The 24,495-nt window shown below is 38.3% G+C and overlaps 1 protein-coding gene across 1 annotated transcript in view; it reads right to left on the bottom strand.

Moving 5' to 3' along the window:
- The window catches only part of eps8a (EGFR pathway substrate 8a, signaling adaptor), a 109,674-nt gene that overhangs the window by 16,609 nt on the left and 68,570 nt on the right, over window positions 1–24,495 (bottom strand). Inside the window, exons 4-17 of the mRNA XM_063004803.1 lie at window positions 18,573–18,640; window positions 18,313–18,474; window positions 16,363–16,512; window positions 16,044–16,126; window positions 14,716–14,852; window positions 14,231–14,304; window positions 11,952–12,078; window positions 11,529–11,617; window positions 4,878–4,952; window positions 4,534–4,682; window positions 2,710–2,854; window positions 2,441–2,497; window positions 2,056–2,093; window positions 201–312 (exon numbers count right to left, since the gene is read on the bottom strand). Of these exons, the coding sequence (XP_062860873.1) occupies window positions 201–312; window positions 2,056–2,093; window positions 2,441–2,497; window positions 2,710–2,854; window positions 4,534–4,682; window positions 4,878–4,952; window positions 11,529–11,617; window positions 11,952–12,078; window positions 14,231–14,304; window positions 14,716–14,852; window positions 16,044–16,126; window positions 16,363–16,512; window positions 18,313–18,474; window positions 18,573–18,640 (1,466 nt within the window). The remainder of the gene's footprint in view (window positions 1–200; window positions 313–2,055; window positions 2,094–2,440; window positions 2,498–2,709; window positions 2,855–4,533; window positions 4,683–4,877; window positions 4,953–11,528; window positions 11,618–11,951; window positions 12,079–14,230; window positions 14,305–14,715; window positions 14,853–16,043; window positions 16,127–16,362; window positions 16,513–18,312; window positions 18,475–18,572; window positions 18,641–24,495) is intronic.

The following is a 24,495-nucleotide window of genomic DNA, read 5'->3' on the forward strand; positions in this document are numbered from 1 at the left end:
GACAAAAATCCTTTCCACTGGTAGGTCTATCATGCTATCCCACCAACACTGAGATCCAGGTTTGAATTTCAGCTGGGCTATCAACCGGCAAAATGTGATACATTGTAAAGCAAGCATGTGGTGATTCATGTGGTAAACATGTCTGTAAATATTTGTGTTTGTTGAAATTAACCATTTAATATTTGACTGTGTTACTGTACCTCCACGACTTCGTCCTTCACCACAGACAGCTCTGTGCTGTTCCTTGCCACAAAGTCATATTTGGATTTGGCAAAATTTCTTGACTGGCTCATACCATCAGATTCAGTGTTTCTGAGTTGAGACATCAAAAAGTTAGGCTGGGCTGTATTAGGTTGAAAGTTAGGTCTAATTAACAGTTACATGCTACATTACATCATGTGGTGGTGTTCTAAATGTGAATGACATTTAGGGTCTGTCCGAAAACCTAGTGAGCTCTCTACATAGACAGCATTTTACATCATCCTACATGTGCTCCTAAGAAGAAGACTAAAATGCTGCCTACTAAGGTACCTTACTTAAAAGCTATAAACTGACTGAAAAACGAGGGAGCATCCAATGCCTGTTGGTTTGAATGGCATGAGGCTAACTGTGTTAGCTTAGTAAGCAAAAACTGCGGTGCCATATTCGCCGTCTAAGTAGTGTCTAAATAACCTGCCCTATAAGTTTGATGTCTTATTAGAAACCTCTCTCTATGTAGCAGCTGCCTAGGTAGGCAGTAGACAGCAAGGCAGCTCACTAGGTTTTCGAACAGACCCTTAAAATCAAATGTTCAAACGGTACATTAATGAAAAAAATTTATGGCATGCTAATGTTGATATTTCACATACATAAGGTCACACTCATACTTGCGAGTACAAAACGAAAAATGTGACATGGAATAACACTAAACATAGTTTAAAATGCTGTAAGCAGTGTTTTTGGTGCAATCTGCTACTACATTTTATTTACATGTTCCTGTATTAATTAATCAGGAGTCATCTTTGTAAGATGGTGCTTCTTTCATTCTATCAATAATTTTGCATCTGCAGTGACAGCTTATAAGATTTAGCTATATAGTTACAGGTGCAAATTTGTGGAATTAAGTAGAAGATAAGCATTAGATTATTGCAGTTATTGACAAATCTTATTTAAGCAATGGCAAATGTCCAAATAAGTATGTAGGCACCTCCTGCATAGGTGTTTTGAATATTGCTAGGTTGTGTATCAGTATTATTTAATGAATTATTTTCTTCTAAAATAGTGGAAACAATTTGGACATTTAGTGAGGTCCATATAGACATAGTTTGACAGGCTTGGTATGGTGAAGCTTGTTGGAGAATCAATCTTAATGCCCATGTTTTTGAGTGTCTAACAAGTTTATAATCAGCTCTCCATATATTATGCACCAGTGAGCCGTTAGGACCCGCTTAACATGCCATCAAAATATCCCTGACTCACTGAGCCATGGACTCCACATGACATCTGATAAAATTCTGTGGTATCTGGTACCAGGACATAACCAGCAGGTCCTACATCATACAACAATGCCTTATGCTAATATATCAAGCTCTTCCGTAGTAAACAAAACAAAAGTGCATGGCGGGGTTGATTCTTTGTAATGATCAGAAGTCAAAAGCATTGCAAACATTGCTTACAGCAGCTTAATGTCTACTCGTGAAAGTTTTTTAAATGAATATGATCTGGATTTAAATGATTCACTACGCGTTCACACTACTGACTGCCATGGAGAAGTGTCCAAAACATGAGACAGGATTTAAAAAGTAGGGAAAAATGGCAAGCCAGAAAGAAACCACTAAAAAACAGCCCAACCAGATGATCACCACCAGTGTAAGCTTAAGCTCTAGTTACCAGGCTAGAAGATTACATTCCCAGAGAGAACCCCAGTGCAGAATTGGACAGTTCTCCAGTGCCCGTTTGCAGTCATTCGACTGTTACCTATCTACGTAGCGACTGAACGCCTGTTTAAATGCAGCCACTGCCGTTTGTGTGTCCAACAGGTGCATGTGATTGTAGGAGGTGGTTCTAAAGCCATACCCGTCTGCTGAGGGGGGGACCTGCATACCAGTCTGCTGCTGCAGAGAAAACAGAAATTGTATAAGCTGAGTCCTTACCATTAACCAATAGAATCACACACTAGTGACCTTTAACCTTCTGATTTGACACTGTAATGAAGTTCTTAGCTACTAAAGTAGCTACTGGTGCTTGGATGGCAAAGCAGTCTATTTCGCTAGTTTCAAGTCTTTGCAAACTCAAACAAAATAAAGTGTACAGAACAAAACAGCAACCTATTCTGGTCAGCATAAGAGGAGGAGAAATACTGAGAGCATAGCATATTCCTCTGGCATTAAAGAGCTCTCTAAAAGAATCTACTGCAAGCAGGGTTCAAAGAAGTGGCTTTACAGAGGAGGCATATGCTTGCCTTCTGGCCCTCCTTGGCAAACGAGGATGTCATGTAGGTGTCTGGGGTCTCCAGTGCCTATGAAAAAATATGGAATGTATCAAAATTGAGATGCAATGGGGGGAAAAGTGCTTACATTTTTAACTTGCCAACATACTTTAACTGTAATTATTAATAATTATCGTCACATTACTATTCCACACAGCCTATCAAAACATCCATATGTCCTCTGAATACACCAAATGCCACAGCTCTGTCATTTATGTTACCGTATTCACGGTGAAGCTTACCTCCTGCCTGTGGACGTCACCCTGAGCTAGACTCTCAGCCAGCTGCATCAAGCCATGATCTCTGCTCACCAGCAGTGGTGGCTCCCAGCCATTCCGGAAACGCAGGGTGTGAGGAGGGAAATAATGGTCCTTGGGCCACTCAAGCCTAGGAAAGGTTAGAATACACACTTTATTAATGACATAGAACAAAGAACTTACTTACAAAAAAGCTTAAAACATGATTAGTCAACTGCACATCTTTGAAAGGGTGACAAGTTTAGCATCTGCACTCTTTTTCTACAAAGGCACAGGTGCCGAACAGGACTTGCTATTGTCTTGCTGATAGATTAAAAAAACAACAAAGATTGATGCAAATATTGCTCCGAAAAAAGTATGTATACCCCTGTTATAATACCAGGTTTTTTGATGCAAAAAGCAGACCTAGATAAATAATTTCAGATTTATTCCCATCTTTAATGTGACCTATTATCTGTGCAATTTAATTAAAAAACAAACTGGAAAAATAAAAAAATCCCATTCACATTCAAACTATATTATATAGTAGTTAGTACATCTGCCATCAAATACATTGTTCTAGAAGGAGTTTAAGCAGCTCATTGTTGAAAGTTATCAGTCAGGAGAAGAATACAAAACTTTTTCCAAGGTACACATATACCATGAAACACGGTGAAGACAGTCATCAACAACTTGATAAAATATGGCACAACAGTGATATTACCAAAAGTAGACATTTCTCCAAAAGTAGGTGTGCAGACATTGTATATTCATTGTATATGGTAGCTTTAGCGCATAAAATATTTGTGCAAAATGGGTAAGCTAATTAAATGGCAAGTCCTCCCCCAAATCAGAAAGAGTTGGGACAGTATGGAAAATGCAAACAAAATTAAAATGCAGTGTTCCTTACTTTGACTTTTATTTGATAGCAGACAGTTTAAACCCAAGATATTCCATGTTTTGTCTGCTCAATTTCATTTCATTTGTTAATAAACATCCATTCCTGCATTTCAAGACTGGAACACATTCCAAAAAAAGTTGGGACGGGGGCAATTTAGTGCTAGTAATGAGGTGAAAAAACTAAATAATAATATGATTCCAAACAGATGATGTCAACAAGGTGACTGTAATCATAAAGAACGTGTGGAGAATTTTGAAACTAAAAATGCGACAACGACGACCCCGTACTGTTGCACATCTTAAGACGTGTTTGCAGGAAGAATGAGACAAAATAAAACCTGAAATACTAAATCACTTGGTATCCAAAACATCTTTTAAGTGTGGTGAAAAGGAATGGCAACATTACAAAGTGGTAAATGCTTTACTGTCCCAACTTTTTGGAATGTGTTGCAGGCCTGAAATGCAGGAATGGATGTTTATTAATAAATGAAATAAAGTTGAGCAGATAAAACATGAAATATCTCAGGTTCATCCTATCTGCAATCAAATGAAAGTCAATGTAATAAACTCTGTGTTTTTTTTTATTATTTGAATTTTCCATGCTGTCCCAACTTTTTCTGATTTGGGGTTGTAAGTGTACAGTGAAAACCTATTCTAATTCCAAAGTAGCATCTCCAAAAAAAGGTGGCACATTCAACCTGTCACTTCAGGCTATGATATAATACATGTTTTAAAGCACTGGTATTATACAGTATACAGAGCAGTCAATTTCTAGCACTTTTGTATAGTTATAGTTGAACTTGGTTTTGTAATACATTTAAATAAAAATAAAATAGAATAAGGGATATCAACAGCAAGTAAATGTAAATGTAAGGTGATTGTGAATTTTTTTAGTGCATTCAAACTCCTACATTTGCCACTTGTCAATACCTGCATTTAGTCCATCCATCTCCAAGTGTGACCCACAGGTGGCGCTCTTCAGCAGTGCCTGCCGAGTGCAGAAACATGATGGCTTCTCTAGTGAGAAGAGGAACCACCACACTCATGGCCAGGTCTATTCCTCCTGATGTATGGACCACCTAGCACAAGCAGCATTAGCAGACTGCTATTGACATTTGTGCAAATGGTCCTAAAATGCAGTTTTACATGCTACTGTTGTCTAAGGATAAATGTATTTCTAGCTGAATTACCACAGTGCCAGATCTAATACTGGTATTTCAGTCATGACTAAGTGTGCTCAGAAAATGCCACCATATGGCAAATACCCAACCTACCATTTTAAGTGGATTAAAGAGGAAGTGAACCAGATCCACAGCACTTGGGTTCTGAATGTGATTGTTCAACTTTGCCTGAGGGTGGAAAAACAAAGCTTAAATGTTAACAGTATCATATGAAGCATTCCAATGCCTACAATGGTCAGTATCACAAAATGTAGGACAGGAAAACAATTCCCTGCCAATTTAAACAGACAGTTCAGGATGAGAAACAGAGCTACCAAGATTTAACATTACAGCAAACAGAACTGTCCAGTAATGCCATCTACATTTACAGCTCAACAACAAGAACTACACTTTTTTAGATTTTTTACATCTACAAATTTACATTATCATTTTGTTTTTCTTTTACAGGGTTCTAAGTTATGAAGCTTTCTAGAGGGGCCATGAAAAGTTAATGCCCACGCATTCCTACACATATGTTTTGAAAATTATCATCGCATTATCATTAATATAATTAATCAGTATAATTGTGGACTCTATGGGCGAAGGTCCTGAAGAACCCACTGCTTAAAAAAGCATAAAAAAGAGCTACTGAACTTGTTTGTTTATTGGGATGTCATGTTTTACACTTTGGTTACATTCATGACAGGAACAGCGGTTCTTCAGTTCACAAGGTTATATCGACACAGTCCTGGACAATTTAGTATCTCCAATTCGCCTCACTTGCATGTCTTTGGACTGTGAGAGGAAACAGGAGCTCCCAGAGTAAACCCACGCAAACACGGGGAGAACATGCAAACTCCACACAGAAAGGACCCGGACCGCCCCACCTGGGGATCGAGCCCAGGACCTTCTTGCTGTGAGGCGACAGTGCTACCCACCGAGCCACCGTGCCACCCAAGCTACTGAACTTAGCTACTGCCCAAACCTATATAGACAAACGACAATCCTTCTGAAAAAAGGTTCTATGGACAAATTAAAAATAACTATAGCTCTTTGGCAATGTATACCAGTGACAAAATGAAGCCTTTAGGAGCACTTTACCAACTGTAAAACATGGTGGAGGATCCATAATGTTGTGATGCTGCTTTGCTTCAGCTGAGACAGGAACAATGAAGATAGAGAATTATTCGAGCAATTCAGAGCTAAATGTGTTCCCAAATATAAGACAACTAGGTTTGACCTTACAAAATGGGTCAATTTGCAGCAGGATGGTGACTAAAAGCACACATCTAAAAACGGACTATTTTAAATTGGCCAGAAATTAGTCCTGACCTCAATCCAATTGAAATCTTTGGTAAGAGATGAAATCTGTGATTGGAAAAAGAAACTCTGCAAAGAGCTTGAGACATTTGCAGTGGAAAAGTGGAAGAATTTGGCAGCAGACAGGTGTATAAGGCATGTATTTAAACAGTTCAGCTTTTTTGTTGATTGAATGTACTTGGACATGCTGTTAAAATATTCTAATAATACAAAGTTGGTACATATACACTTATTTCTGAGGATATTGGCTTTTATACTAAACAATCAAGATGCCAATAATGTTGACCACAACTGTGTTATTATTCAACATATTGATCAATTCTGGCTATTAACTTAAACCATGCCCTATAAAACAGTAGGTCATCAAAAATGGGAGGGGTCACAAGATGATTTTCTGTCTGAATGTATTAATAGGGTTTTTTTTAATTAATTTTTTAACATTTGAATCTATCTTTTCAAAGTATTCAGCAGGCTAGATATGCCCAATTAAGAGTGTTTCCTTACTGTCTCTCCAAAATAAAGCAATGTGAATACTGACACTCTATACAAAAAGGGACAGAGCCGGCTCTATTTTCTTAGAAGGTTAAGGTCCTTTAATGTATGCAACAAACTCCTGAATATGTTCTACCAATCTGTTGTAGCCAGTGTTTTTTTTATGCGGTGCTGTGCTGGGGTGGCAGCATTAAAAAGAAAGACGAAGCAAGACTGGACAAACTGATTAGACGAGCTGGTGCAGTGGTAGGCATTGAACTGGAACCACTGGTAACAGTGGCAGAAAAGAGGACACTGTGTAAACTCTATTCTATCATGGACAATGTCAGTCACCCACTGTATACAGTGATTATTAAACAGAGGAGCATGTTTAGTGACAGGCTGCTGTCTCAGAGCTGCTCCACGGACAGGCTTAGAAAGTCATTCGTACCCAGAGCCATTAGGCTCTACAACTCCACCAGGTAGGGACGGCTGACTGTAGCTAAAGACTGAGGGTTTCTAGTGTAGCCATGTGTGTACATACTTGTATGCACTTGTATGCACTTGTGTGCATGTGCAGGTGTATATATACAGGGGTTGGACAAAATAACTGAAACACCTGTCATTTTAGTGTGGTAGGTTTCATGGCTAAATTGGACCAGTCTGGTGGCCAATCTTCATTAATTGCACATTGCACCAGTAAAAGCAGAGTGTGAAGGTTCAATTATCAGGGTAAGAGCACAGTTTTGCTCAAAATATTGCAATGCACACAACATTATGGGTGACATACCAGAGTTCAAAAGAGGACAAATTGTTGGTGCACGTCTTGCTGGCGCATCTGTGACCAAGACAGCAAGTCTTTGTGATGTATCAAGAGCCACGGTATCCAGGGTAATGTCAGCATACCACCAAGAAGGACAAACCACATCCAACAGGATTAACTGTGGACGCAAGAGGAAGCTGTCTGAAAGGGATGTTCGGGTGCTAACCCGGATTGTATCCAAAAAACATAAAACCACGGCTGCCCAAATCACGGCAGAATTAAATGTGCACCTCGACTCTCCTGTTTCCACCAGAACTGTCCGTCGGGAGCTCCACAGGGTCAATATACACGGCCGGGCTGCTATAGCCAAACCTTTGGTCACTCGTGCCAATGCCAAACGTCGGTTTCAATGGTGCAAGGAGCGCAAATCTTGGGCTGTGGACAATGTGAAACATGTATTGTTCTCTGATGAGTCCACCTTTACTGTTTTCCCCACATCCGTTACCACCCAGACTGTTGCATGCCCAGAGTGAAGCATAGGGGTGGATCAGTGATGGTTTGGGCTGCCATATCATGGCATTCCCTTGGCCCAATACTTGTGCTAGATGGGCGCGTCACTGCCAAGGACTACCGAACCATTCTGGAGGACCATGTGCATCCAATGGCGGTGCCGTGTATCAGGATGACAATGCACCAATACACACAGCAAGACTGGTGAAAGATTGGTTTGATGAACATGAAAGTGAAGTTGAACATCTCCCATGGCCTGCACAGTCACCAGATCTAAATATTATTGAGCCACTTTGGGGTGTTTTGGAGAAGCGAGTCAGGAAACGTTTTACTCCACCAGCATCACGTAGTGACCTGGCCACTATCCTGCAAGAAGAATGGCTTAAAATCCCTCTGACCACTGTGCAGGACTTGTATATGTCATTTCCAAGACGAACTGACGCTGTATTGGCCGCAAAAGGAGGCCCTACACCATACTAATAAATTATTGTGGTCTAAAACCAGGTGTTTCAGTTATTTTGTCCAACCCCTGTATATATATATATGTATATATGTGTGTAGGTATTTGCATATGTGTACATGAGTATATATTTGCATGTGTGAATATGTATGTATATGGGTGTATATGTGTATGTATATATTTGGCTATATTGGCCTCATTGTGCAATATTGTCACATGTCACTTTACTATTTAATAATTTAATAATTTAATTACTATTCAATTTTTACACTAGAAATATACCTCATGCATCATTACAGTTACCAGTTATTCATTTTATGTTAATCACAAGAAAGACTCTGTTCTATTTTTACTTTTCTGTTTGCTTTTGTTTTGTTTTGTACTGTTAATTATTTGTTGTATTATGCTACTGGGGCTTTAATTTCCTTCGGGATCAATAAAGTATCTATCTATCTATCTATCTATCTATCTATCTATCTATCTATCTATCTATCTATCTATCTATCTATCTATCTATCTATCTATCTATCTATCTATCTATCTATCTATCTATCTATCTATCTATCTATCTATCTATCTATCTATGAATGGGATGCTCTGTCTATACAACTTCAGATTTCACATACATTAGCTAGCTAAGTCCATTCCGCTGCAATTGCAATGACAAGCGCGATGCACAGAGATAAGATAGAGTGTATGTGTGACCAACATTCACTAAAATAACTACCACCAAAATGCCATATATTACAACCTTAGAATTATCATGAGTTGTCCCAAGTACATTATGGATTAAGACTAGGAACCACACTACATCTTGCTGTAGAGTTTGTAAACATCAGTAGTTAAGAGGTTAATATTTGAACATTAGAATGCCAATAAAAAGGAAGAAACTGTGATTTCCTGCTGGGTATTTTTAAAATATAATAGAATAATTCTTCATCGTTAATCTTATTGAACCACCAAGTCTTACGCAAAACATTTACACTGCCTCTTACCTTACGTCACTCTCTTCAGATACAACCACAAGCGCCAATGTCATTTGCTTTTATTCAAAATGACTCACGAGCTCAATATGGAGGTGTATTACAAGAAATCAAACCAAGTGTTGGAATGTCCATTTTCCCCCTTTTCCTCCAATGTAGTCATTTCCGATTTCCTATTACAATTCTTCCACCGATTGCACAGCCTCCATGCTGGCCGAGGAGGGCCGCAGACTAGCACCCCCAACTTCCCCTTCAACACATGTAAAGTCAGTGGCTTCTAATTTTAGACCAGTCAGCAGTAGACTGACCCAGATAATTATACTGCTGTCTAATAAAATCTTGAAACAGCTAAATGGCATTACACATTTAACAGAGGAGCTGTGATTATGACAATGGTAAGCTGATTGTTTTGATTAAAAGGACTCTTTAGGGTCCTGCTTCTCAATGACTGCAAGATTTTAAGGTTCTGTGGCTGACAAACAAGGTCGAAGCATCATCAAAGCACATATCTTAAAAGATTAAACGGTCTAAACTTGCTGGGATACCCACTCCTGGGAAAGGTGCCAACTGCCTTTAAGGCTCCCAATTTAGAAACATTCTATCTTGCTGTAAAATAGTGAATTTTGAATTGTTTGGGGGTGGCCTTTTGAACCTTCCAACATTGATAAACAGCAACCATCGCTTCTATAAAGTCATTGCCACTGTTCTTTCTTCTTGACATCTGAGTGCTCTGAGACACCAAAAAGCCAAATACTGTGCTTCTGATTAGTATTAACACACAGCTGCTAATGTAACTCCTAATGACTGGGGCAGAAAATAAGGTGTACTTATTTCATCACACCTGGTTTCTGAATATTAGTTTATTTCTGGGGGGAAATTACTACATTTTAAAATATGCAGAACTTCTTTGCCATATAAGGTTAGTTATTTGTTTACAAAAATTGTGAGAATTAAACTATTGTTATATGGGCAATGATAATGTATTGAGATACAAACAATAACTGAATTGAGTGTACTTTACATACACTGATCAGCCATAACATTAAAACCACCTCCTTGTTTCTACACTCACTGTCCATTTTATCAGCTCCACTTACCATAAAAGAGCACTTTGTAGTTCTACAATTACTGACTGTAGTCCATCTATTTCTTTACATACTTTTTAGCCTGCTTTCACCCAGTTCTGTAATAGCCAGGACTACCACAGAACAGGTATTATTTAGGTGGTGGATCATTCTCAGCACTGCAGTGACAATGACATGGTGTTGGTGTGTTAGTGTGTGTTGTGCTGAAATGAATGGATCAGACACAGCAGCGCTGCTGGAGTATTTAAATACCGTGTCCACTCAGTGTCCACTCTATTAGACACTCCTACCTAGTTGGTCCACCTTGTAGATGTAAAGTCAGAGACGATCGGTCATCTGTTGCTGCTGTTTGAGTTGGTCATCTTCTAGACCTTCATCAGAGGTCACATGACACTGCCCATGGGCGCTGAATATTTCTGGTTGGTGGACTATTCTCAGTCCAGCAGTGACAGTGAGTGTTTAAAAACGCCAGCAGTGCTGCTGTGTCTGTGCCAGCACAACACACACTAACACACCACCACCATGTCAGTGTCACTGCAGTGCTGATCAACCACCTAAATAATACCTACTCTGTAGTGGTCCTGTAGAGAGTCCTGACCATTAAAGAACAGCATGAAAAGGAGGCTAACAAAGCATGCAGAGAAATATATAGACTACAGTCAGTAATTGTAGAACAACAAAGTGCTTCTATATGGTAAGTGGAGCTGATAAAATGGACAGTGAGTGTAGAAACAAGGAGGTGGTTTTAATGTTATGGCTGATTGGTGTATATTACATACAGTCATGAAAAAAATACACACAATCTATGCCGAGTGGCATCAACCATCCTTAGTTTCATCTGGGCTTGGGACAAGCACTGAGAGTGCACAACAAGTGCACCCCTCAGTGGCTTGGCAATTCAACCACTCCCCCATTACATAGCCAGTCATGTCAGTGTAGATGCCTAAGATTCAAATCCAAAGTATAAGCACTAGTGGGATGAGGTATTTTACAGCTGTGCTATGCTAAATATGTGCAAATTAAAGCAAACTAATTGTAGCATTAGCACCTAAAAAAGGAAAAAATCATTACATATTATCATGGTAATAGTGTGAAATAATTATTTGTTTCTTTTTTTAGAGGACGGTTTGTTGGGTGTTACCTTTGATGTAATTGGAAGAACAAAATGCTTACCAGCAAGTTGAAGGCATGCTTAAATTTTTGAAAGCAGTCAATAAACTCCTCCTGGTCTGGTGGCTTCGACCGTAGTGTTAAAACTCCCTCTAAAAGAGAGAACACATTGAAGCTTTGACATGAGCCAACAGCTATGCTTCACACTAACGTTTCTTAAATAATTCACTTAATTAGTCAAATTTAATTCAAATAAAATGCTGAATTTAGACATTGTTAAAATGTTAAATAAGGTTAAAGCCTATTTTCACTCAATTAGTCACATGCTACTGCACTTCTCCATTCGACTCAGATGCAGGAACCACGACTGACTGGGTGAGTCCAGACCTGATTTACATCATGGTCTAGTGGGAAATCTCCATGACAGATGGTTGGCTGCTTTAATTTAAATGTCTATTACATGCAGTAAAATAAGTCAAGGCTCACCTCCTGGCCCCTTCTTTTTACTCTTTTTAGTTTTCTTCCTTTTGGAGAGTTCATTAAATGCCTCTGCAGCTTTCTGTAGTTTGGTCACAAAGTACTCGATATCATCCAGGATGTGGTTAAGGATTTGCTTTAGAAAAACAGACAAAATATACTGATCAGTTGGCTGACCCAATTAATACAATACAGTTGACCCTTGACTTACAAACTTAATTGGTTCCAAAGGGCTGTTTTTAAGTCAAAATGTTCGTACGTTAAACCTATTTTTCCCATAAGAAATAATGTAAATAGAATTAATCCGTGCCAGACCTCATAACCACCTAACCTTTCTAATGTCTTAAATGGTCTTTTTTGTTATAAATACAAGTATATTTCCCTTAAATCTTAAATTATAGAATAGACATTCCTGTAATAAACAATAATAAACAACAATACACAGTAGTACTGTACTGTACATAAATACACACATCACATTTCATACACCATAATACACCATCACATACACCATAATACATTTCCTTCTTTTTATATAAAATGTATCTACCACAAACAACAATAACTCTCATATTTCTCTATTATTTCCTTCTTTATTACAATAGTGTTGTATGTTGTAGGTGTAATTGCACGAAAGAAAGAATACTTTACTCATCGGACTTTCTTCTTCTCCCTCACTCACTGTCCCCTCTGTCTGATACACAGTGACAGCTACTGGCAGGAGTAATTATACAACAACAAATGTAATGTTTCTCAGCTCTGCACTCTCTCTGCACCTTATTTGGGGACATTTTAATATTGAAAACACCGGAAAAACACCGTCCGCTGTGCGAATGTTCGCTCACTGTATATATACAGAGAGAGAGACGCTCGGAGTCAACTTGTTCCTGACGTCACGTGTTTTGCGAATTTCGGTTCGTAATTCGAAATTTGTTCGTACGTTAAGTTGAAAAAGATCGCTCGTAACCCAAAATGTTCGTATGGTAAACCGTTCATAACTCAAGGGTCGACTGTACTGAAATGAATACTGTTACACTGTATACACACAAAAAAAAGTATAAAAGGGCTTTGTAAATCCCAATTATCCTCCTGCATGGTCTACAGATCTGTCATTTTAAATACATTCCAAAATTAACACTATTTTTTCTGACTACAAGAACAGCAGGACATTCTGCTAAATAAACAACTAAATAAACAAATACTGCACTGTGCTTCAAAGCTAATCACAGCTACACACATCAGCACCAAATTAAATTTATTAAAATTCTGAATGGAGCACTGTTGCAGTAAATAATGAGAGCAAACATAACAGAGCTCTGTGTGTGCCACATAAAAGCATTTTATTAAAGACAAATTCAGAAATACATTTATGCCAGCTATTAAATTGTTCTACAAGCTCAAATCAGATAAATGTATTATGTATGTGTTTACAACTATAATCTGTATGGTTTGCATTTTCTCCACTTTTTCTCCCTTTTAGCGCGTCCAATTGCCCGATTGCGTCTCCACCAATGCTGATCCCTGCTCTGATTGAGGAGATCGAAGCTAACCCACGCCCCCTCCGATGCGTGGGCAGCAGCCGTATGCATCTTGACACTGTGTACGGAGAGACACACCCTGAGAGCACTCTTTTCTCATCTCTGTGCAGGCGCCATCAATCAGCCAGCAGAGGTCGTAATTGCTTTAGTTATGAGAGAGACCCTAACCGGTTTAATCCCACCCCTATCTGAACAACAGGCCAATCGTTGTTCATGTGGTTTCTCAGCCCAGCCGGCAGGCAGAGCTGAGATTCGATACGATGTAGAGATCCCAGCTCTGGTTCCAGCGGGTGTTTTTACTGCTGCGCCACCTGAGCGGCCCCTGTATGTTTTATTTTACTTACGTTTTTTTTTTTTTTTTACTGTAGACATTCCCTACCAGACTGATAGACCTTAGAAGGAGATGGGCTTTTCATCTTTGAAGTAATTGAAAATAGATGTTTAACTAATTTCCTACAGGGGTGTTTACTATTAGCAAATTAAGTGAGTTGACAAGTATATGTGATAATGGGAGACATTATCAAAAATAGTCTCAGAATTATAAGGGGTATACCCCTAAATGTCACTATTTAATCAAATTGTAAAAAGGTTTTGGCTTTTTGAATTTGACAACTTAGTTTTTCCTCTGTTCCTGTGCAGTGTAAATACAGTGGCTAGCTGACTGACAGACTATGACACTGGTGTTGTTTTGAACTGATAGTAAGAATACATTGATGTTAGACAGTAGAAGAGCAGGGTTGTGACATTTACCACATCTCTGTCCACACGCGCTGCCGTCATCTCCGGAGAATCATCATGTTCCATGTACAGCCTTTGGTTATCATCTGAATGGAACAAATCAGAGTGCACACACACACACATAGAGACACTGTGAGAGCAGATTAGGACAAACAATGTTTATAAAATGGGCCAGGACTGTAGAAGCCAAGGATTTACAGATATGTTGTGTTTGAGAACTAACACAAAAACCCTTGCCAATGAGTGAAATACACACAGTGACTATTACTAAGAGTTGGCAATATCACTGTCACAGTATGTACCATGGAGTTTATCAATTAAATATCTATTTAAAGTAGTCCTGGCCAGTAAATCAAAGATCAGTAACTTCTTTTCTGACAAAAGATATTGGTATTTAGACTGTAGAGTCTGTTCTTTAAAGATATTGGCCAGGTTTTCGACTGTATTGTGCACACACACACACACACACACAAACATACACATACTCGTGTACTCACAGTCTTGCGGGTCACTGGCCATGTTTGACCAAGTAGCTGCTCTGCTGTTTGCACCCGTGTGACTGGAATTTCCTGGGGGTATAGGTGCAGGGCCCCCAGGAGGGGGAGGAATTGCCCCATCATTGCTCCGAATCATTCTAATCAAGAAATACACAATAAAAGAAGCTAGTATGCAAACATTAGTTGTCATTAATGTTTTATTTGTATTTTTTGACATCTGTAATAGATATATATACACACACACACACTTTTACATATATATACACGTATGTACACATTTAAATTGACAGCAATTAGCAGAAGTGCCTCCACAGTAAACATTTCCCTACTGTAGTTTATGTAGACACCAGTCCATGAACACAATTGTGCTAAAACCCTGTTTAAGACTATATAATGTTTTTTTGTAAATGAATAAGAGCTTTAGTAAGTAGTCTGACCAATACACATGTGTTGGAGCAGCGGTCCCCAACCTTTTTTGCACCATGGAATAGTTTCATATAAGATATAATTTCACTGACCGGCGAGGGTATTAAAAATAGAATAACAAAATCAGTGTGAATCCTGAGCTTTTTTTTTGCTGCACCAAGACGCTGCTCCCACCCAAAGAGTTTTGGAAATTTCATTGCTCTTGTAGCGATCTCTAATTATTTATTCTTTCTATGCGGCCAGGTAATAAATAACCCACGGACCGGTACTGACTAGAACCAAGCTAGTCAAAATAAACATTATTACCATGGGTATATATACACGTGTGATGGCAGTAATTGGAGACACAATTTGCTCTAGAAAATGCACTTCAAGGGCCAAAGTATGTGGACAACTGACCATCCAACACCATGCAGCTAAAACAGCATTCAGTGTTCCGAGACAACTTTGGACTGTCTCTGAGAATGTATGCCCACCAACAAGACAAACTGTTTATAGGAATTACTTAATAGCAAAGCATAAACATGGCAGAGAGAAACTGATTCTCATTGTTTCACAACAAGCTGAACTGTTTAATTCCACCTCAAATTAGAGCCATGGCATTGTAAGGAAATATACAGCATGGTTACTAGTGAGCTGTGAAAAGAGGAGAGCCAAGTTGAGTTTGCATGTTGGATAGAAAGATTCCTCATGCTGGAATAGCTTGTCATGCCTTTAAAGCTTTTCATTATGACTAAGTTCTCTTTTAGATTGAAGAAATCACATTTCATGAACCCACTTCATTTAAAAAATATTCTTATGTGCCCAAATGATGACTGACATATGCACAAAAGGAATACTATTTATTAAAATACATTGGTTTCCAAATGGTCTTACACATTAGAATGACAAATGTGCCTTACTTGAGAACATCTGGCCTCTTTTTGACTTTTCCCCCTTTGTTATCATTGATGGCACTCTCAATATCCGCTTGGATTAAATTTGCCTGAGAGAAGAAGAAAATCCTACCGTAAAACACTAACATAAATGCAGCAAGTGCAGTACCATAGTAAAGAAAACTCATAGAACATACAGTAGAACACGGTTGAGTTATAAAGCTTGATTATTATACTAATATGCATTGGAGATTAGAATTACACATATATAAACCATATATAAAAAACACCACAGAAACATTACATACCAATGATCATGAGTGACCGAAGCCTGTGTGCTGCCTACCTTAATGTCATCACACTGAAAAAGGTGGAGGTCTGATTTGCCCTGCCCAGATTCCTTACACACCAGCGCTAGAATAGAGTCATAGCTGCAGGAGTTCATGATCGCCTGGCAGTGTTGCACTGTGCCCAGAGGGAAGTTCTCTAGTTCATTCTTAAAAGAAGAGATGCAACAAATAAATACAAGCTAAACTGATCTTAGTCTCTTAGAGTTGATTGAGCAGAGTGAGTGACACACAAAAGAAAAGAAAATATACTGAATAACATTATTAATAAAAATTTTTTTTAAAAATACTACACACTATTGACAAAGCAACTTATTTAAAAAACAGTGTAAAGGGCTTATTTTAAATAGAGGAAAATTATTAAATAATGCAAAAGCCACATATGTTACATTTGTTCAAAAATGTTGTCCTCAATGCACTTCCTAAAAATGCCAGGACTGTGAAACACCACATTTGTGGGTAGGACACACTTTGTTTCTAAAACTAAGTGCGTCTACATTAATTAAAATAAAAACATGTCCTTGATAATCTGGTCCATGTTTACATGACTGCATCATAGAATTGCTTTAGATTTGTCAGCTGCACATTTTTAAAAAATATATCTCCATTTCACATTCCAAAGGGAGGCCATCAAAAACGCTTAACTCATTGCCATGTTCATGAAACCAGTATATGGGGACATCACCCATTATAAGATGTGTAAACTTGTGCAGACTAGAAGCAAATTTTGTCTGCTGCACGCACTTGCCAATTGTGCCTGCCAGAGGGAGCACAGCTGACCGGTAGCAGAGCTGAGATTTGAACTCGGGAAGTTCAGAATCCCAGCACTGGTAGCAGCTAGCAGAATATCCCGCTGTGCCACCTGGACACCCAGCTGACGCTTTTATGATTCATTCTACCTGCTCATGCTCTCAGTATATCTCTTTCTTACACAAAGACGTGTCAAACTCAAGGCCCGCAGGCCAAATCCGCCCCACGAGAGCTTAAAAGACATATGATCGTTTTAAAATAGACTGTAAAATCCTACATAAACTGAATCTCCCACAATGCATGCCGATTTTGTGACCCGCAAAGTCACCGTATCCTGCCACTAGATTGCAGTGTTTCCACATCAGCGTTTAACTGAGGCAGTTTTTCAACAAGTGAAGTTGAGAAATATTTACAAATAATCCCAAAATGTACAAGAAGAGAAAATTAAAGTGGAAGGAAGGAAATTTAATTAAAGATACATGGGAAAGTGAATACAAGTTTGTGCTTCAAGAAGAAAAACTGGTACGTCTCATGTTATAAGGCCGTGTCTGTGGTAAAGGAGTACAATATAAATGTTGATATACATTATAAATATACAGTATAAATTTTGAATTTTCACAACAAAGACAGAATTTAGCCTCCAAGAAAAACAACAAATTGTCCAAGACTTAAAAGGCGGACTGCAATCACAGCAGAATACGTTACAATCGGCCCTTTGAGAGCCACCATAATGCAGATGTGGCCCTCTGTGAAAGTGAGTTTGACACCCATGCACTACTGTAATAAAATGTTATTGTTTAGAATCAATTTTGAATTTAAAATATTAGAATATCAATATACTGTTACTTTAAAAAAAATACATTGATGATGAAGTTAAAAAGTTGGAAATATATAAATTCAAAAATCAAAAATAAATAAACAATTAAATAAATAAAAATAACAACATAGAGTTGGTAAATCAAAAACAGTAGGTGAGGCTCATAAAATAGCAGATAAATGCATGTACAAAATACGCACAATGTATGCACGTTTTAAAGTGGTTTCTATTTGTATGCAGTGAAAAAGCAACAACAAAGTAGATCTCTTTTACAGTACTGTATGTGTCATCATACTGCCAACCCAATTGTTGTATTTAGCAGAGCTCCCTCTACCTTAGTACAGCTACAATGTGAGTCTACCTAGGCATCAGCACTTCTCACCTTATTGTCTGCATCAACAAGGCTCACTGCTTTGTCATCCACCTGAAGCAGCATCTCCTGTGTCCACACCTTGCCTTTAGCGTCAAGCAATCGCAGCTTCCGGATGCCATCATCAACAGTGATCATGGCATCCTTTCGGTCCATTATGAACGTCGTTAGATGCTGCAGAGTTAAAAGTATATTCACTAGGTATGAATAAGTGTCATTTAAGATGTGGCTTGCTGATGTATTGATACGCATAGCTTATAACTGGTTCTTACCTCAACAAGGTACTGTGACGTATCAGTCATGTTGTTCATGCTTTTTTTAATGTGGTTTTTTCTCTGCTCTGTAAAAACAAGAAGACATAATAAGAAAAATATGTATGACAGCCTGTGGGCACTGATAAACTGACCAACCAACTAGATTGTAGTTTTTTTTTAAATATACAAAACAGAGCTTGATGTCTGCAACACACTGGGGCAGAAAAGAGGAAACAGTTTAGAGAATATACAAGTTACACAATTTTGAAGCATTCCACAATAGGTAAGCATACCATGATTGAGTATATAAAAAAAACAACAACAAAAGGCTTAGCCTTTGCAAGTACAGATGAGTCTTGGCTCACTACCTTGGGCCAAACCTCATAAGAGAATTGTCAATCAGTTTATAGAGAAAATTTTTAACACACATTAACTCTGCGCAGAAGGACTAGCAAGTTCTTTGGGCCTGAGCTCATCTCAGACATGCTTTTATCAGATGAGTTCTGCTTGTTTTTGGGGAAAAACAAAGACTGATCTGTGCCAAAGACAACAAGGACCATCCAGACTGTTATTAGCAAAAGCTGCATCTGTCATGGTATGGAGGTGCATCAGTGTTAATGGCATGGGCAACATGCATATGTGTGAAGGCACAACTGACATTAAGCCATAACATAGGACATTTAGAGACATACACCGATTAGCCATAACATTAAAACCACCTCCTTGTTTTTACACACACTGTGCATTTTATCAGCTCCACTTACCATATAGAAGCACTTTGTAGTTCTACACTTACTGACTGTAGTCCATCTGTTTCTCTATATGCTTTGTTAGCCCCCTTTCATGCTGTTCTTTAATGGTCAGGACCCCCATAGGACCACCACAGAGTAGGTATTATTTGGGTGGTGGATCATTCTCAGCACTGCATTGACACTGACATGTTGGTGGTGTGTTAGTGTGTGTTGTGCTGGTATGAGTGAATAAGACACAGCAGTGCTGATGGAGTTTTTAAACACCTCACTGTCACTGCTGGACGGAGAATAGTGCACCAACCAAAACTATCCAGCCAGCAGTGTCCCGTTGGCAGCGTCCTGTGACCACTGATAAAGGTGGTCTCAAACAGCAACTCAAACAGCAACAATAGATGAGTGATCGTCTCTGACTTTACATCTACAAGGTGGACCAACTAGGTAGGAGTGTCTAATAGAGTGGACAGTGAGTGGACACGGTATTTGAATACTCCAGCAGCGCAGCTGTGTCTGATCCACTCATACCAGCACAACACACACTAACACACCACCACCATGTCATTGTCACTGCAGTGCTGAGAATGATCCACCACCTAAATAATACCTGCTCTGTAGTGGTCTTATGGGGTTCCTGACCATTGAAGAACAGCATGAAAGGGGAATGCAGAGAAACAGATGGACTACAGCCAGTAATTGTAGAACTACAAAGTGCTTCTATATGGTAAGTGGAGCTGATAAAATGGACAGTGAGTGTAAAAACAAGGAGGTGGTTTTAATGTTGTGGCTGATCAGTGTATACTACAGTCAAGTCTCAACTTCTACAACAACTTCTTTTCCCAACAAGTCCTTGGTTATTTCCGCAAGACCTCATTCTGTATGTGCTACAATAGCGTGGCTTCAGAAACACAGAGTGTATGTGCTCGACTGGCCTGCCTGCAGTCCGGATCCCTTTCAAATTCTGTGGCACATAAAAGAGATGAATCATACAATAGTTATCATCCTCAGTGACTGAGGATGATCATAAAATGTAATAGGAAAGATAAGGTAACAATGAGTGCTCAAGTGGTGCAGCGGTAAATTACACTGGCTTACTGTTGCTGGGATTCAGAGTTTGAATCCCCATTGGTGCTATCGACCAGTCAGAGGTCTATATATACGGATATGATTGTCTGTCTAAGAGGAAAGGATGCCCAGATGTCTGGATGGCCAAGTGCCTGTGATGGATTATCAATAGTTTGCAAGGCAAAGTGTGTGCAGTTAAAGAATACTGTGCCACTGAAAAAATTGAAATAAGGGGTAATATTAATGCATGTTTTTAGTCCAGTGTAATGTTTTCCAGTGTAACGTTACCTGTGACAGTGGATACAAAGTTCAGCACTGCACTGAAAACAACAGAAAGGGCACTTGGGTGGCACATTCATTAAATATGGTAGCTCACCACTGCAGAGTGTTAGAGCTCTCAAGCTGGTTTCTCCTCACTGCTACTATAATGTTTAATTTCTCTGGAACTTGTAAAAGACACCGACACATAGTGGTAAGAGATTCACATGAAATATACACCGACCAGGCATAACATTATGACACTGATTATCTCTTCATCACAGCACCTGTTAGTGGGTGGGATATATTAGGCAGCAAGTGAACATTTTATCTTCAAAGTTGATGTGGTAGAAGCAGGAAAGCATGTCCAAAACTGCAGCTCTTGTGGGGTGTTCCCAGTCTGCAGTGGTCAGTATCTATCAAAAATGGTCGAAGGAAGGAACAGTGATAAACCGGCGACAGGGTCATGGGCAGCCAAGGCTCATTGATGCACGTAGGGAGAGAAGGCTGGCCCGTGTGGTCCGATCCAACAGAGCTACTGTAGCTCAGATTGCTGAAGATGTTAAAGCTGGTTCTGCTGCTAACATCTTGGTGCCAGATACCACAGCCCCCTTTAGGGGTCTAGTGGAGTCTATGCCTCGAGAGGTCAGGGCTGTTTTGGCAGCAAAATGGGGACCAACACAATATCAGGAAGGTGGTTATAATCTTATGCCTAATCAGTGAATATGTAATACAGCTCTGTGTGGGAACTGGCTACATGAGTGTCAGAGTGAGCATGTGCAAGTTGGTGGCTTTTAAAGGCCAAAATGGGGTGGTGTAAGCAGCAGAGGAATTACAAAAGGAAATTGGAAACAACTAGACTGGGGGAAAAAGAGGAAATATTAAAGAGAACAAAATTAAGTTGTAGACTTATTTCTGAAAAGAACTATGTTTGGCTTTGTGAGACTAGGATGTAAAAGGCATTAAATGTACATAAAAAAGGAACTTATTATTGCTGTTAGGTGATATTTTTCACACAAAGTTTTCACATGCAGTTACAATAAAAGAGGAAAAAAGAAAGAGGAAGGGATTTCTAAACGATAGCATTGAATTTCCTCATAAAAACAGCCTGGTGACTTTAAAAAGAGGAAACATGCCCATTAATGGAAGAAGAGCACAAAAGGAATCTCTGCAAACTGAAGAGGTATAGCACACATGTCCTGCTGTGTTCTACCTTTCTTTTTGTGTTTGGCTGAGGAGCGTAGGAAGTACAGGCCGTCTGTCCCTGAAAGCATAACCAGGAAGACAAAAGAGTGGGTGGTGTGCTGAACAAAGGAGGTCAATGAGGGGGCGAAAAAGGAGTTGGAATCTTGTAAGAAGAGCTTCAGTTAAAGTTTTAAGTTAAAGGAGAGTAGAATCATTTCAAAAGTTGACATACAAACATTGTACTGGAAAGCCTTCTAAATAAAGGAGAAAACATCCATACTAGGGCTGGATCGATACCACTTTTTCATGTCCGATACCAATACCAATCCGATACCGTCATTTCTCCTCTCAAACAACTAAGCAGTAATAACACGTCTTAATGCACCATGGTTAAACTAGCTATCTAAATAACAATGCTCCGACTGTGAAACATATTCTAAAGGAATAAATACATCATCTACAACATCACACTTATAAAGGACTGCTGTTTTTATTTTAACTTTTACACAGAACATTTTGCAGCATTTTTGGCTTGTTTAACAAAAGTGTTCACAATTAGAAGATGTGGATGTCAATCAAACATGATAGACCAATTAGAATTGGCGCAGTGTTGAGATTTTCCGTTAAAGTTCTGTCACCTTTTGAGATGATTAAAAACCAAAGCGCACTTATTAAAAAACCTGCTGGATTTTGAAGAGGACATCTGTGGCTAAACGGGAAACGGTGTAGTTTGTTTTATTTCATAACATTAATTAATTAATCGTTGAGGATGTGAGATATCTCCAAGCAAGACAAATAGGTTTTCTTTATCTCAAGTGAGCGATTTATCATTTATTAAGCGATTTTTATTGTGTTTAAACAGTGATTTTAGATGTGGCAGTAGTAGATGATTTTTATTGTGTTTAAACAGTGTTTTTAGATGTGGCAGTAGTAGATGATTTTTATTGTGTTTAAATAGTGATTTTAGATGTGGCAGTAGTAGATGATTTTTATTGTGTTTAAACAGTGTTTTTAGATGTGGCAGTAGTAGATGATTTTTTATTGTGTTTTAACAGTGTTTTTAGATGTGGCAGTAGTAGATGATTTTTATTGTGTTTAAACAGTGTTTTTAGATGTGGCAGTAGTAGATGATTTTTATTGTGTTTAAACAGTGTTTTTAGATGTGGCAGTAGTAGATGATCTTTTATTGTGTTTAAATAGTGTTTTTAGATGTGGCAGTAGTAGATGATTTTTTATTGTGTTTAAACTGTTTTTAGATGTGGCAGTAGTAGATGATTTTTTATTGTGTTTAAACAGTGTTTTTAGATGTGGCAGTAGTAGATGATTTTTTTATTGTGTTTAAACAGTGATTTTAGATGTAGCAGTAGTAGATTATTTTTTATTGTGTTTTAACAGTGTTTTTAGATGTGGCAGTAGTAGATGATTTTTATTGTGTTTAAACAGTGTTTTTAGATGTGGCAGTAGTAGATGATTTTTATTGTGTTTAAACAGTGTTTTTAGATGTGGCAGTAGTAGATGATCTTTTATTGTGTTTAAATAGTGTTTTTAGATGTGGCAGTAGTAGATGATTTTTTATTGTGTTTAAACTGTTTTTAGATGTGGCAGTAGTAGATGATTTTTTATTGTGTTTAAACAGTGTTTTTAGATGTGGCAGTAGTAGATGATTTTTTTTATTGTGTTTAAACAGTGATTTTAGATGTAGCAGTAGTAGATTATTTTTATTATGCTAAAAGTTTAAGTAGATCAGTGTGTTTTAATTTCTGAATGGCTGCTGGAGATGAGTTGTAGATCAGTGGCACATGTTATCGATGTCATCAAGATGCACCTCGTTACGGCTGCTGGAACGTATCTTTGTGTGTTATTTGCTTTACACACAAACAATGACCTTATTTACATTAAATGTTATTTACATTAAGCAACAGTATCGGATCAATACACGTTTTTTTTCTTCCAATATCCGATCCAGTAATTTGGGCCAATATCGGACCAATACCGATACAGAGTATCGGATCAGTGCCAGCCCTAACCCATACAAAGAAAAAACTTATAAAATTAGCAACATTTTTATGTTGTCAAACAGGCTCAAACTCTTAAAACTGGAAAACCACAATTTTTCCAAGTGATCTATTGTTTTAGATAGGTACATAAAGAATCACAAAATCTTTATTTTTTGGAAGTTTGAGATTCCACTTGTTTAAGAAAATGCTCATGATGGTCACTGTCTACATTATAGTTGTGCCCCATAAGTTCAGGAAATCTGAACATTTAATGAGAGATGCTTTCAAATTGCTATAATGTACATACAACCATGACAAACTGATTAGAATAGTATATGACTAGACTGCCCTTGTAATAGTACACTTCATTTGCATAAATGACCTGACATTTGCATACTTCACATTTTGTGATTCAGTCATTTGATTGTATGTCCAACCTGTACATGCGTCATTATCATTCACTGTGTATACATAGGTACTGTTTAGGTTTTTAAAAATGTAGATTGTTATTTTGCTTCTTCACAAACCCTTGATGAGAGACAGACAGCACATATTTGCGCTTTTCTGCTATGAATACATGTTAAAAAAAGGTCCATGTTTTTATTTGGTCAATGTAAACATGCAGTTTTGGTGATAATACAATTACATGCTGGTATTCTACTGAGTGTTTTGGAGTAAGATGTGCTGTAG

The sequence above is a fragment of the Trichomycterus rosablanca genome, chromosome 1, assembly GCF_030014385.1.
Source record: "Trichomycterus rosablanca isolate fTriRos1 chromosome 1, fTriRos1.hap1, whole genome shotgun sequence".
Lineage (NCBI taxonomy): Eukaryota > Metazoa > Chordata > Actinopteri > Siluriformes > Trichomycteridae > Trichomycterus > Trichomycterus rosablanca.